Source organism: Acomys minous (genome assembly GCF_964271855.1).
Source record: "Acomys minous genome assembly, chromosome: 2".
Taxonomy (NCBI): Eukaryota; Metazoa; Chordata; class Mammalia; order Rodentia; family Muridae; genus Acomys; species Acomys minous.
In genome coordinates, this window is record NC_140484.1 from 25,737,080 (window position 1) to 25,749,058 (window position 11,979).

Below are 11,979 nucleotides of genomic sequence, written 5' to 3' on the forward strand. Positions count from 1 at the left end.
ACTCTGAGAAAGATAAATAGGTGAGCCTGGAGAGAGGCAGCATGTGGAGTGTGGCCTGTAGAAGTTTGGAGAGACCAGAGACAAGATAGTGAGGCCAATTGAGAGAAACGTTTCAGTGCAGCAGCTCAGAGGAGGCTACTTGCTGTGTTTGCTCTTGATGGAGATTGGCATTGCCCCCAAAGCCTCCATTGACCTTAAACAGGTAGAAGAAATAAAGGGGTCTTCACCCTCGTCTCCCTACTAACCTTATTTCTCATACCCAGGGTTAAGGGGTTGGCAGAAGGGAGGTAGAGGCTTCAATACCTCAAGTAAAATAGAGTTAAAAAATCAACATGGAATCAACCTAAATGCCTATCAATGTATGAATGGATAAATAAAATATGGTATGGATGCAATGTATATGTACAAGCACACACACACACACACTCACATAAACACAGTGGAATACTACCCAGTCTTTAAAAGGGTAGTGTTTTCAGTAACATGACTGGGTCTGGAGCATCTTACAGAAAGTGAAACAGAGAAAATATCACAGGATTTCATGTATATGGAGAATCTAAAAATGAACTCAGGAAGCTGAGAGTAGGATGGCTGTTACCAGGCTGTGATGGAGTTAGAAACTAGGGGGTCATGAGCCCAAGAATATGTATTTAATTTTTATTCTTCTTTACTTAAATGAGAAATCTTTTTTTTTAAATGAAGATTTCCTTTTATTATTTTTAATTACATGTGTGTGTGTGTTTGTGTGTCTATGTGGAGATATGTGTATATGAGTGATGTCTCCTAGGGGGCTGAAGGTCGGGGGCCTAGGATGCCTAAGCTGGAGATACAGATAGCTGTGAGCCTCTCTGTGGGTGCTGGGCACATGTACCAGAGCACGCCCACGAACACACACACTAAATAAGTACATAAGTAAATAAGTCTTCAAAATGGGAACAATTTGTCCTCAGTTACAAGGGAGTTGCTCAGGGAGTAAAGGTGCTTGCCTTGCAAGCCTAGGGACCTGCATCAGATCCTCAGAATCCAAATGCAGGTGGAAGCAAAGAATCAAATCCACAAAGCCGTCCTCTGACCTCTGAATATATGCTCTGGTACATGTGCCCAAACTCTTACCTATACACATACGATAATAAAAGGATGAAAATAGGTTAGAAGCTGGAGAGATGTTTCAGTGATTAAGAATACCAGCTAATCTTGCAGAGGACCAGGGTTCAATTCCCAGCACCCACAGAGAGGCTTAGCACCATGCGAAATGGGAAGCCAGGGGACTCAAGGCAGGAGGTCACACAAGTGTCAACTGCACCACCAGGCTTGTTTATTTGTTTGTTTGTTTTTGTTTGTTTTGTTGTTGTTGTTACAGCTGCTTTGGTAACAGATACAAGTTTGCATATTTACAGGCCAGCATGTTCTAGGTTATATAAAGCACAACTGTAATGTTTTCCTTCAGAAAAACATCTGAGACCTGGGAACATCATTTGACCCAACTCTTCTCTAGAAACTGAAGAAGACCGCAGGCATTTCTGTGTTCCTCCTCACATTTGGTGGCACTCCAGATTCCCTTCTTGAACAATGTCAACATGAGGTGTTCCCATGTCTATTAATTTGTTACCACATATTACCTTAGGGAGGGGATGCCATCCTATGAAAGATGTGATCAAGCTATGTCTAAAACCCTTCTGTGGTCTTTTAGTGGGTCCCTGCCTTGAACTCCTGTCTTGGTTTCCCTCAACAATAGACTTTATCTTGTAAGCTAAATAAACGCTTTCCTCCTCAAGTTGCTTTGGTCTGTGCTTTGTCACAGCAACAGGAAAGCAAATTAAGACAAAAGTCAAGACAGAATCTGTCCCCAACTGGAGGTGTAATATCAGACATCGAATATAAAAAGAAGAGACACTAAGGCTGTTAAAAATGCTACTCTTTATTATCAGTATTTGCGTCTTAAAAAATGAGGGTACAGTAAAATTTCAGATGAATCAGAACACTGCTTAACATTCTATATAGTAACACAGTTTATTATTTTTCCAGAAGTGGTGAATACTGATGGACTTAAATGCATACAAAACTTTTTAATATTTAAAATAACATGAAACATTATTACAGCTGTTAGAATGCTCAGTTTTAGCAATCTATGGGTCATATATATATATATATATATATATATATATATATATATATATATATATATATATATATATAATGGCTGAATAGTGTTCATATACACTTCAGGAGACACTAAATCCCAGGGCAGAAATATTTTCTACTCCAGCTGGCGGCTGACAGTCTCAGCCCACTTGACCCTGTTGCTTCACACTAACCTTAATGCTTAGGTCTTTCACGATCTACCTAGAAAACACCAAGTATCAATTTTGTGATGTTCCTGAAGATTTTTTTTTCAGAGTTAAACGAAGTATTTATATCCCTTAGTATGTGACATTTCTAGTGGAAGAAAAAAAAAATCAACCTCCAATACATATGCCTTTTTCCAAGTCCTTCCACCATGTCCTCAGTCCCCAAGTTGTTCTTCCATTCAGCTGCCTTCCTGGAATCTGTAATATGGGTACATTACAGCATTTTTAAAAAAATAAAATAAATATTCATTTGACAGAGAAATCTTCCTAATAGTGACTATAAACTTTCCCCTCATGAGTTTATAAGCATCAAGGATAAATCAGCACTCCCTTAATCTCCACTGGAGTTTCTACGTGCTTGAAATAAATGACTGTGGTAGAAAGAAGCCACCTTCCTTCTATGCAGAATCATAACCACAAGGAGGGCGGAGGAGGGGAGAAGCCTCCCCATGCGCCTCCTGAAAGTCTGGCATCGTGGCTGCGCGAGCCTATTGGTTTGTACAGATACGGTCCTTCTAGTTTTCCCTTTCCTCGGTGTTTCAAATTCTGTTGCCATCTGAGTTAATGGAACAATTGAACTCATGTTTGTGGGACACTGCAGATTGAGGACTGGCTGGTAAGCTGGAGGAATGATTTGCTCCCACAGCTTTTGCTGCTGTTTGTTTGTTTTTAGACCAGGAACTCACTATTGAGTTTCTAGTTTGAGCTCGATTAATATAGACTACCTATTTTGTAAGTTTTGAAATCATTCAGTGAAGCAACTGTTATTTTTATTGTTATTTTGTAAGTTTTGAAATTATTCAATGAAGCAAAATCACTACCTTCCGTGTTTATAACTGTGTGATGATAGTGCTTATGTAGATATAAACACACCCAAGCTAACAAGGTAATGTACATAATCCTTAAATATTTACATGTACACTTCTCATCACTCGCCACCATCCTCATTCCAGCTCAGGCTCAGGCTGTCTTCAATCTCACGGTCTCAGCTTCCAAGTGTAAGGATTACAGTCCTGAGCCAGTGGCCCTGGCTCCTCAGCTTTTTGATGGACATGTTATCTATGTAGAACAAGGCTGTGCAATATCTAAAATAATTCAAGGGTGGAAAACTCACCCATGTGAGGAATTTGGTTACTTTGCATAAATCCAGACACAAACCGAAGCCAAAGTCTCCACCGATGGTGATTAAAGAATTGCCGCCTTGGGAACTGTTTTCAAGAAATAGAAAGAGCTCTAGGCTCTTTGTCAAAACCCTGGTCCCTGTCTCAGATTACTCCTGGATCCAGCAAGTCAGGTCTTAACATCTGAAAGCAGGGTTCCCAATAACCGTGGCAAATGCTGTAGTCAGTGTGCTGTAGTCCATACCTACTCCTGTAGGAGTTAAGTATTTTGAACGGCGGCCTGGGAAGGGTTTTTGGTTTCCATCCAGAAGCCGCCCTATGGGTCCCATGTCATTAGTGTTCATCCCCTGCTTCATCCAAAGATGGCGAAGGAGCGTGGTTTGCAGCGTCCACTTCCCCCTCAGAGTCTTTCTCAGCTTGCTTACTTTCTCCGTTCAGCTCTTCAAGAAACGCCAAGATGCTCAAGGCCTCGGAATCATATTCATCTTTAGAAAGCCGCCTTAGGGCAATTCTTTGAAGTTTGCTTCTCATCTTTGCCTTTGGCTTTGTTTCCCGCTTTATTTTTACACCCTCCATATAATGGTGGATGGCCTTGGCTTCACACTTCATTTGAAAAAACTGAAAATTGCCATACCGTAGGTGGAGCAACTGTTTAGCGCCAGGAGCATGCACCGCGTTGAATTCTTTCTGGAAGTAGTAATCCGCTTCCTCATACCGGCGTGCTATGACATAAAGACCAGCAAGATAGCTACAGGAGCGGTCAAGCACCCCCTTGACTTCCTCCGCTTTCCTCAAGTGCTTCAGTGCTAGCTGCATTAGTTCCTCGAAGTTCTCTCTACTTCCTTTCAGTGCAGTTTGGCTTGAGTTCAATAGTTGAAGGACTTTGGACCTATAGCAGCATCCAATGTGGTAGTGCACATAGGCATTGTGGGGCAGGGATTCTAAAGCCTTTCTTAGCAACCGTATAGCTCTGTCTGCGTCATGCCTCTTGTAATAAAACCTGGCTGCACTGAGCAGTGTATCTGTCTCACTTGGGTCTTTCTTTAAGGCTTCTTCAACTAGCTCCTCTGCTTGATTTTCATGCATCGGATCAAGCTTCAGCGCCAACAGGACTTTAATATAAGCGTTGTCTGGAGACAGACTAACAGCTTGCTTCAGAGAGCCAGTGGAGTCATTCGATGCTGGCCAGTAGTCAAGACGGTAGTTCGCGATGGCCCATCCGGAGGTGAATTCTGGGTTCTTCGGGTCCTTTTCCAGAGCTTTCTCAAAGCACACCTTCACTCTCTCGTTTTGGTTTTTGGTGCACTTTAACCGGGCCCACCCTTCCTCACAGTCAAGCTCTGGGCTCTCAATGCTGTAAGGGCTGGAAAACTTCTCGCAGACCTGTCTCACCTTGTCCAGGTAGGCTTGAGCTTTTGAGTGCTGGCCCATGTGATAGTAGACCCAGGCGTAGTTTCCCCAGGTGACCAGGCTTCTGACTTCTACTTGGTCAGGGTGCTGCTGCTGGATGAGGCCTTCAGCTTCCCCTAAGCACTCCAGGGCGGCCTCGTTTAGACCTCTGTGGTGCTTTACGTAGGCCAGTAAGTTGCACGTGGCGACTTTAAATTCATTGTTCCGGAACTCGTTCCTGTTAAACACCCTGTCCTCAAACTCGTCCAAGGACTCATCTCTTCCCATCAGGTTCCAGGTGAAATGGCATTTTAGCTGCTGCAGTCTGCTCTCCAAGGATTTCTCAGTGGTTGCACTGTGAGACAGAAAGAGAGAGAGAGAGAGAGAGAGAGAGAGAGAGAGAGAGAGAGAGAGAGAGAGAGAGAGAGAGAGAGAGAGAGAGAGAGAGAGTTATTTGGGGACACATCACATGTTCGCCTGGAATTAGGGAAAAAATCTTTTCCTTCTGAACAGTGTTTATCTAAACCTAATCAAGGACCATGCTTTCCTGTCCTTTCTTCCAGTATTTGGCATATGTCTGGATTGCTCCACGCGGAAGCAGCAATGACTTTACTCATTATAAGCTGAAGAACTGACGGGGGAGGTGAATCATTCCTAGATGAGGGTTGGGTTTCCTAGAAAGACTGTTTCTCTTAACTAGCTCCTCTCTTTGCTTTGAAAAAATTTTGGGCTCCAGCACAGGCTCTGTTTCTTATAAAGCTTCTCATTATTTAAGAAATAGTATAATCCCAGTTCTCGGGAGGCAGAGGCAGGCGGATCTCTGTGAGTTCAAGGCCAGTCTGATCTACAAAGTGAGTCCAGGACAGCCAAGGCTAACACGGAGAAACCCTGTCTCGAAAACAAAACAAAACAAAACAAAACAAACAAACAAAACAAAAAGAAAGAAAGGAAAAAGAAAAGAAAATTCTTCTTCACTCTTATTTACTTGGGTCTAGAAAGATGCCTCAGAGGTTAAGAGCACTGACTGCTCTTCCAAAGGTCCTGAGTTCAATTCCCAGCAACTACATGGTGGCTCACAGCCATCCATAATGTGATCTGATGCTCTCTTCTGGCTTGCATGTGTACATGCAGGTAGAGCATTGTATACATAATAAATAAATAAATAAATAAATAAATAAATAAATAAATCTTTTTAAAAAGTGTGGAGGCACTCAAAAAGCTGACCTACTACTGGTCACATTCTCAAACACTGCCTTAAGGACAACTGTCTTCTGGTCAAAGTAATTACTCATGTTGCCTGCTAAGTTTGTCAGGCTTTGAGCTACTTGAAAAACTGTTAACAAAATCAGGATGCCAGGTACAGTGGCACACACCTGTAATCCCAGCACTCAGGAAGGCAGAGGCAGGTAGGTCTCTGTGAGTTCTAGGCCAACTTGGTCTACAAAAGAATCCAGGCCAGCCAAAGCTACACTGAGAAACCATGTCAAAAAAAAAAAAAAAAAAAAAAAAAAAAAAAAAAGAAAAAAGAAAAAAGAAAAAAAAAACAAGCAAGAAAAAAGAAAAAGAAAGAAAGAAAAAGAAATAGTAACTTTCTTCTTTTACTCTTAATCTCTTAGTTACCGTTGAATTTTAAAAATCTTAGTTACATGTTTCTATTCTTCTGACATTTCACAGTGCCAAGTTTAAATTCTCTGTTCTCTTAGAATTTCAAAATTTACTGTAGCTCCTTAGTTTCATTTTTAAAAGTCAACTTTTATCTATTTCTTATTATTCTACCAGGTAAAATTTTAAGTGATGAATGTTTTCTTTTGCTTTCTGATTTAAAAGGGTTCCCTTCCCCTTGGCAGAGAAGGAATGAATGGTGGAGCTCATAGGACGGAACTCCTCACGTCTCAGTGGGTCAGGGAGCAAAAAGTAGGAATGCTGGGGATCACCTGGCTCTGTCCTTTAATGACAATATTTTTTAAAGTATGCATGTATGTCTGTACACACATGAATGTGGTGCCCACAGAGGCCAGCAGATGGCACTGTATCTCTTGGAGCTGGAATTTCAGACAGTTGGGAGCTACCTGATGTAGGTGTGGAAAACAAAGTGTATGATGTCCTCTACAGAGCTCTCCATCCCTATTGTAGCTTTTAATGTATCTTTAATATGTTTTCTTTGTTTAGCCTGTGGTTGGGGGATTTTTATCATGTTAGTATTGTCTTTTTATTTAAACATTTTTTGCTGTCTTATGCTGTTGGATTATTCTGTTAGCCCTTTATTATAAAAAATATTTATGTATTTTTGTTTAAATTTGATTTCATTTGGCACTGTATACTTTCCCTGTGTCTTTCCCTGACTTAGTCTCTCTGTGCTTCTGTGCCCTTAAGCCTGGATTAAACCTTCCATGTCTAGTTTTCCCACCTTCATTTTTATGTTACATGGGCTCTCGCCTTCCCTACCCATCTCTTCTAATGGCTCTTTCCTGTCTTCCCCTGATCCATTTCTACTTTCCTGACATCTATAAACATTTACTTGAATATACATACGGGAAGTTAACATTTACATATGAGAAAGAACATGCAATGTTTGTTTTTCTGAGTCTGGACTTTCTTACTTAGTATGATATTTTTTAGTTCCACCCATTTTCTTGAAAATTACATGATTTCATTTTTTTTTCTTTTAAACATACATTTGAATTAAAATATAAGTGTGTCACTTTCTGCTTTGCCTTTCCCCCCCCTTCAGCTCTTCGTTTGTCTCCTCCCTCTAGCCCCTTTTATTCCTCCCCACTCTCAAATTAACAGCTTCTTTTTCTTTGAATATTGTGTGTGTGTGTGTGTGTGTGTGTGTGTGTGTGTGTGTGTGTGTGTACAAACCTATAAATACGATCTGCTGACTCCTTCTTTTGTTGTATGTCTGTTTGTGGTTTCAGGGCTGAACACTTTGTATTGAGTAACCAGTTAAGAAGCTCATCCCTGGGAGAAGCTAATTCTTTCTTTCTTTCTTTCTTTCTTTCTTTCTTTCTTTCTTTTTTTTCCTTAATGGCTGAATAAAACTCCATTGTACTTACCACATCCTTAATATTCATTCATCAGTTGTTGGACATCCAGGTTGATTCCATGTCCTTGCTTTTGTGAGAAAAATATTGTTTGCACCAAACATGGATGAGCACATGCCATTGTAATAAGATTAAAGTCCCTTTGGGTAGCTGCTCATTTTAACTACTTATGTTTTATTTCCAATCATTCTTGGTTTTTACTCATTTTATCACCTTTGGGATATTTCATCTATTAATTGTATTATATATGTTGGCAGCACCTCAAACCTCTATTTCAGAATGAAATGCAGTCTCCATACTGTTGGCATACGGGTAGCTTCACTAGCTGCCTCTTGAGGCTGCTTAGCACCCTATGACATCATCGCCTGGCCACCACCAGGTGTGTGCCAGACAATAAAAGGACAAGCCTGCCACCCCTGTCTCTCTCTCTCTCTCTTCACCTCTCTCACTCTCTTACCTATCTTGCACTCTCTTTAAGGATCTCTCTCTCTCTCTCTCTCTCTCTCTCTCTCTCTCTCTCTCTCGTCTGTCTCTGTCTCTCTGTTTGTCTCTCTGTCTGTCTATCTGTCTCTCTCTGTGTGTGTCTGTCTCTGTCTTTCTCTGTGTCTGTCTTGGTCTGTCTGTCTGTCTCTCTCTGTGTCTGTCTGTCTCTCTCTCTGTGCCTGTGTCTGTCTCTCTGTCTCTGTCTCTGTCTCTGTCTCTCTCTCCCTTGCCTTCCCTACCCCCCGCCCCCCGCCCTCATGGCCCACTTAGAACTGAAGTCCTCTTTCCTTCCTTTCCCCAAATAAATCTCTCAATATTCATATAGGTTGCATGGCATGTCATTTTTAATCATTACACATACCCTTCTTCCATTTCTACTTCTTAGATGGATGATTTCTCACATAGGTTATGTACTAATACTTTTACATATATGTTTTAATTTCCCTTTAAATTTTATTTTTCTCTGTTAGGTTTATATTGTATACCAGGGATCAGATGTAAGGCTGGAGGGGAGGGTTATAGACATCTTAGATCCTTTTCTTTGGGCAGGGAGAACTTTTTCAGATACCCTTGTGACTCTTACAGATTTTTCCTTCCTGTAATATTCCCTTCAGTATTATCCATAAATAGATAAAAAAATAAACAGGAAACAAACTAACCCAGCACAGAAGCCTCTGGAATATTGTATATTCTCACTTATTTTTTTCCATATTGTCTATAGATCAGCTGTGTATTCTAATACAACAGTTTCTGACTTGTGCAGTTGATAGTTAGCTGCATAAGTGGCAAGGACTACATCTGAACTGTACTGACTACACACTCAATGCCTGTACTTTACTTTTTATGTTATACCCTGCAACCACCAAGGTTTGAGTTGGGTCAGAGTTAGGATGACCAGACAGAAAATAAATCTAAGAGGCAGTGGGAGGCATTAGTTTCTGTGTTCTGTTAAGCTAGTAACCCTAATGCAATTCTGAGATCAATTTGGCAATTACAAACAAAATTCCGATTACCAGGAAGCAGGGTTAGTAGCCTAGCTACATCTTTAACAGTAAAGAAATCTAAAGAGAATGCTTCTGTTAAATAATACTCTTATTATATACTCCCAATTTAATCTTGGAGAGAGAGAGAGAGAGAGAGAGAGAGAGAGAGAGAGAGAGAGAGAGAGAGAGAGATGGAGCACAAGAGCATTTCCCCCAGGCTCATCTTTACAAGAAGCCCTTGCTAGATCAAACAACTCTGACCTCAGCTCTCAGCTGCCAGGTGAACAGATCAGGACATGCTGGAGGAAACAACTGAGCATCTTTCTGACATACTTATAACTCTAGGCACAGAGGTCTAAAAAGTCAAAAACCAACACAAAAACAGGACTGGCCTCTCTCGGACCGGACCGTGGCTGTTTAGGATTTGCAGCTGTCATCAAGCCTGGCTACACCTCCCACAGCATCAGAGAAAGGAAAGACTCACCTCATGATAGCCCTGTAACTCTCAGCTGTGTCAAAGGGCTGGGTGTAGGGCTGCAGGCACTCTCCAGGCACTCTCTTCCTCTGACTTCTAATGAGGCGCTAACAGGCCCATATATAACAGCAGCTGCTGGTTTCTTTTCCTGTTTCTCTGCAGCTGACCCCACAAAAGAGAAATGGAAACCAGAAAGCAAAACTGATGTCACTTTTTATGCCAAATGATTGAAAAAGAGCCAAGCCTCTCAGGATCCAATTTCATGCTGTGAGTCATCACCCACTGATGTCCTTGGATCCGTATCACAGAAACTACTTAACTTGGAGAAGGAAATCCTCACCCCAGCATCCTGCTTCATCATTACAATGATAGCCGTCCTCACCCTCATCACCCTTATGATCCACAGTTCCACTGAAAGGAACAGTTTCTATTGCCTGGGGCAGGGGTTTTTGGTCTGTTTCCTCCACTGAGCTGGAGGAAACAGATCAGTGCAAGCTGCACGACACAGCAGGGACTCCAAATGCAGATGCTGAGGGAGAGGACACACTCCAAGCCTGAGCTCTGCTTCCATCTATCTGCACGTCTATGCTGTGGCTCTCTGGCAAGGTGCTGTCTGCCTCTGCTTTAGTTTCTCCTGTTTTGAATTGGGAACAATACAAAAACCTGATCATCATGGTGATGGGGCGGATTTGTGTGAGTGACTGACTGACTGAAATGCTCTGGAGTTATGCCTGGCTCCTAGTAGCTAATATAATTATTAACCAAAATCACTAACTACAGACCAGAAGGCTAAACTTTGGATGTTTGGTTTTTTTCCAGAGCCGGAAATGCTCTCACATTCTGTGACCATGACCAGTCATAGCCACTGATGTCCTGAGGCAAAGAACTCTTAGAGCATTCTAAATATTCCTGTCTTCCTTGAGACCCGCCCTCCCCACCCCCCAGCTGCAGGAAATGATCAAACACAGAATTAGGAATACTGTGAAATTGGTTTTAGGTTTTGAATTTGCATAAAAACTGTTGGATAAAACTGTTAACATCACACACACACACACACACACACACACACACACACACACACACACACACACACACAAAAGCACTGGATGGGGAGATGACTATGGAGAGGCTGTATTCATGGTTAGCGTGTTCTGGAGAGCTCAACGCCCTAATTTACCCTTTAGAAATCACAGTGGCCTCTGTGTTCTGTGAGTATGATGAGACTACAGCAGCCGAGGATGCAGCAGCTGATCTAGCGGCAGGGAAAGGGTGAGCATGCAGGCTTGACGGTAAATGGAAACTGACCCCTCCTTTTAGAAAAAAAAAAAACACCATCCAATGAAAGGCTGATTGTTCTCGCTGCTACAAATCTCTGTGTCTTTTCCTGAGTATGTCGGCCATGGGCTGGCTTAAAAGGGGAGACTGGCTGCTGTTCTCTCAATGAGGAAAGCCACCTTGAGGAGTTATCCCTGCTGTAGGTGGTGCAAAGCAAGGTTTTCCCCCACTGTGGCCGGCAGCCAGTAGCATCATCAGCGCATGGGAAAGAAAAGATCTCAGGCCTGCCCTCAGTGAATGAGACCAAAAGTCACTCGTTAATTATCCTGCCAGATCTTTCTAATGCATGCACAAGTCTGGGAGCCATAAGATATATTGAATGTGAGTGAAAAGAACTCTTTACTTATTTAGAATGTTGGTTTATCCCTTTTCTTAAGACTTCTAAACAAATTGATCCTCTTTTTTTTTTCCTATGTAAAAAATAGTCCACTGATCTTTCATCCACCTAAATGGGCTAGAGAATAGATAATCGAGTGCTAGTCACACTGGCTGGAAAATTATCACGTTTCCAGGTGTGTTGTCTGGATCACACTATGGCCAGCTTGTGAAAGGGGATTCTGGGTTTCTTTCTGTACCACCTACAAGCTGATATGTTTAACGTGATCTTCCAAATGAACGTCAACAATTAGTGTAGCCACTAAGCCAGCTTTGCATTTCTATTTTCTTCCTCAAAACTTACTATAGTTTGATTATATGTCTCCCCCAAAGGGCCATGCCCCAAAGACTTGGTTACCAGCTGATAGTGCTAATGGGGCCGGTGCAAAGACATGATGGCATGTCTTTGAAATGGATTTTTGGAAA

At 41.8% G+C, this 11,979-nt stretch overlaps 1 protein-coding gene across 3 annotated transcripts; it reads right to left on the reverse strand.

Annotated features, from left to right (window-relative positions):
- Positions 1–1,894: 1,894 nt before the first annotated feature.
- IFIT2 (interferon induced protein with tetratricopeptide repeats 2) lies at positions 1,895–10,467 on the reverse strand. 3 transcript variants are annotated; one of them, XR_014777496.1, is made up of 3 exons: positions 9,853–10,467; positions 3,463–5,213; positions 1,895–2,546 (listed from the first exon to the last, which is right to left on the reverse strand). XR_014777496.1 is itself a non-coding variant. In XM_084773457.1 (3 exons), the coding sequence occupies exons 2-3, from the start codon at positions 9,855–9,857 to the stop codon at positions 3,803–3,805; spliced, it is 1,416 nt and encodes a 471-aa protein (XP_084629583.1). In that variant the 5' UTR covers positions 9,858–10,005; positions 10,184–10,467; the 3' UTR covers positions 2,581–3,802. The 3 variants fall into 3 exon arrangements, 2 of the variants coding, with proteins under 2 accessions (XP_084629583.1, XP_084629582.1); XM_084773457.1 differs by lacking the exon at positions 1,895–2,546 and having other exon boundaries at positions 2,581–5,213; positions 9,853–10,005; positions 10,184–10,467; XM_084773456.1 differs by lacking the exon at positions 1,895–2,546 and having other exon boundaries at positions 2,581–5,213.
- Between the last annotated feature and the right edge of the window lie 1,512 nt (positions 10,468–11,979).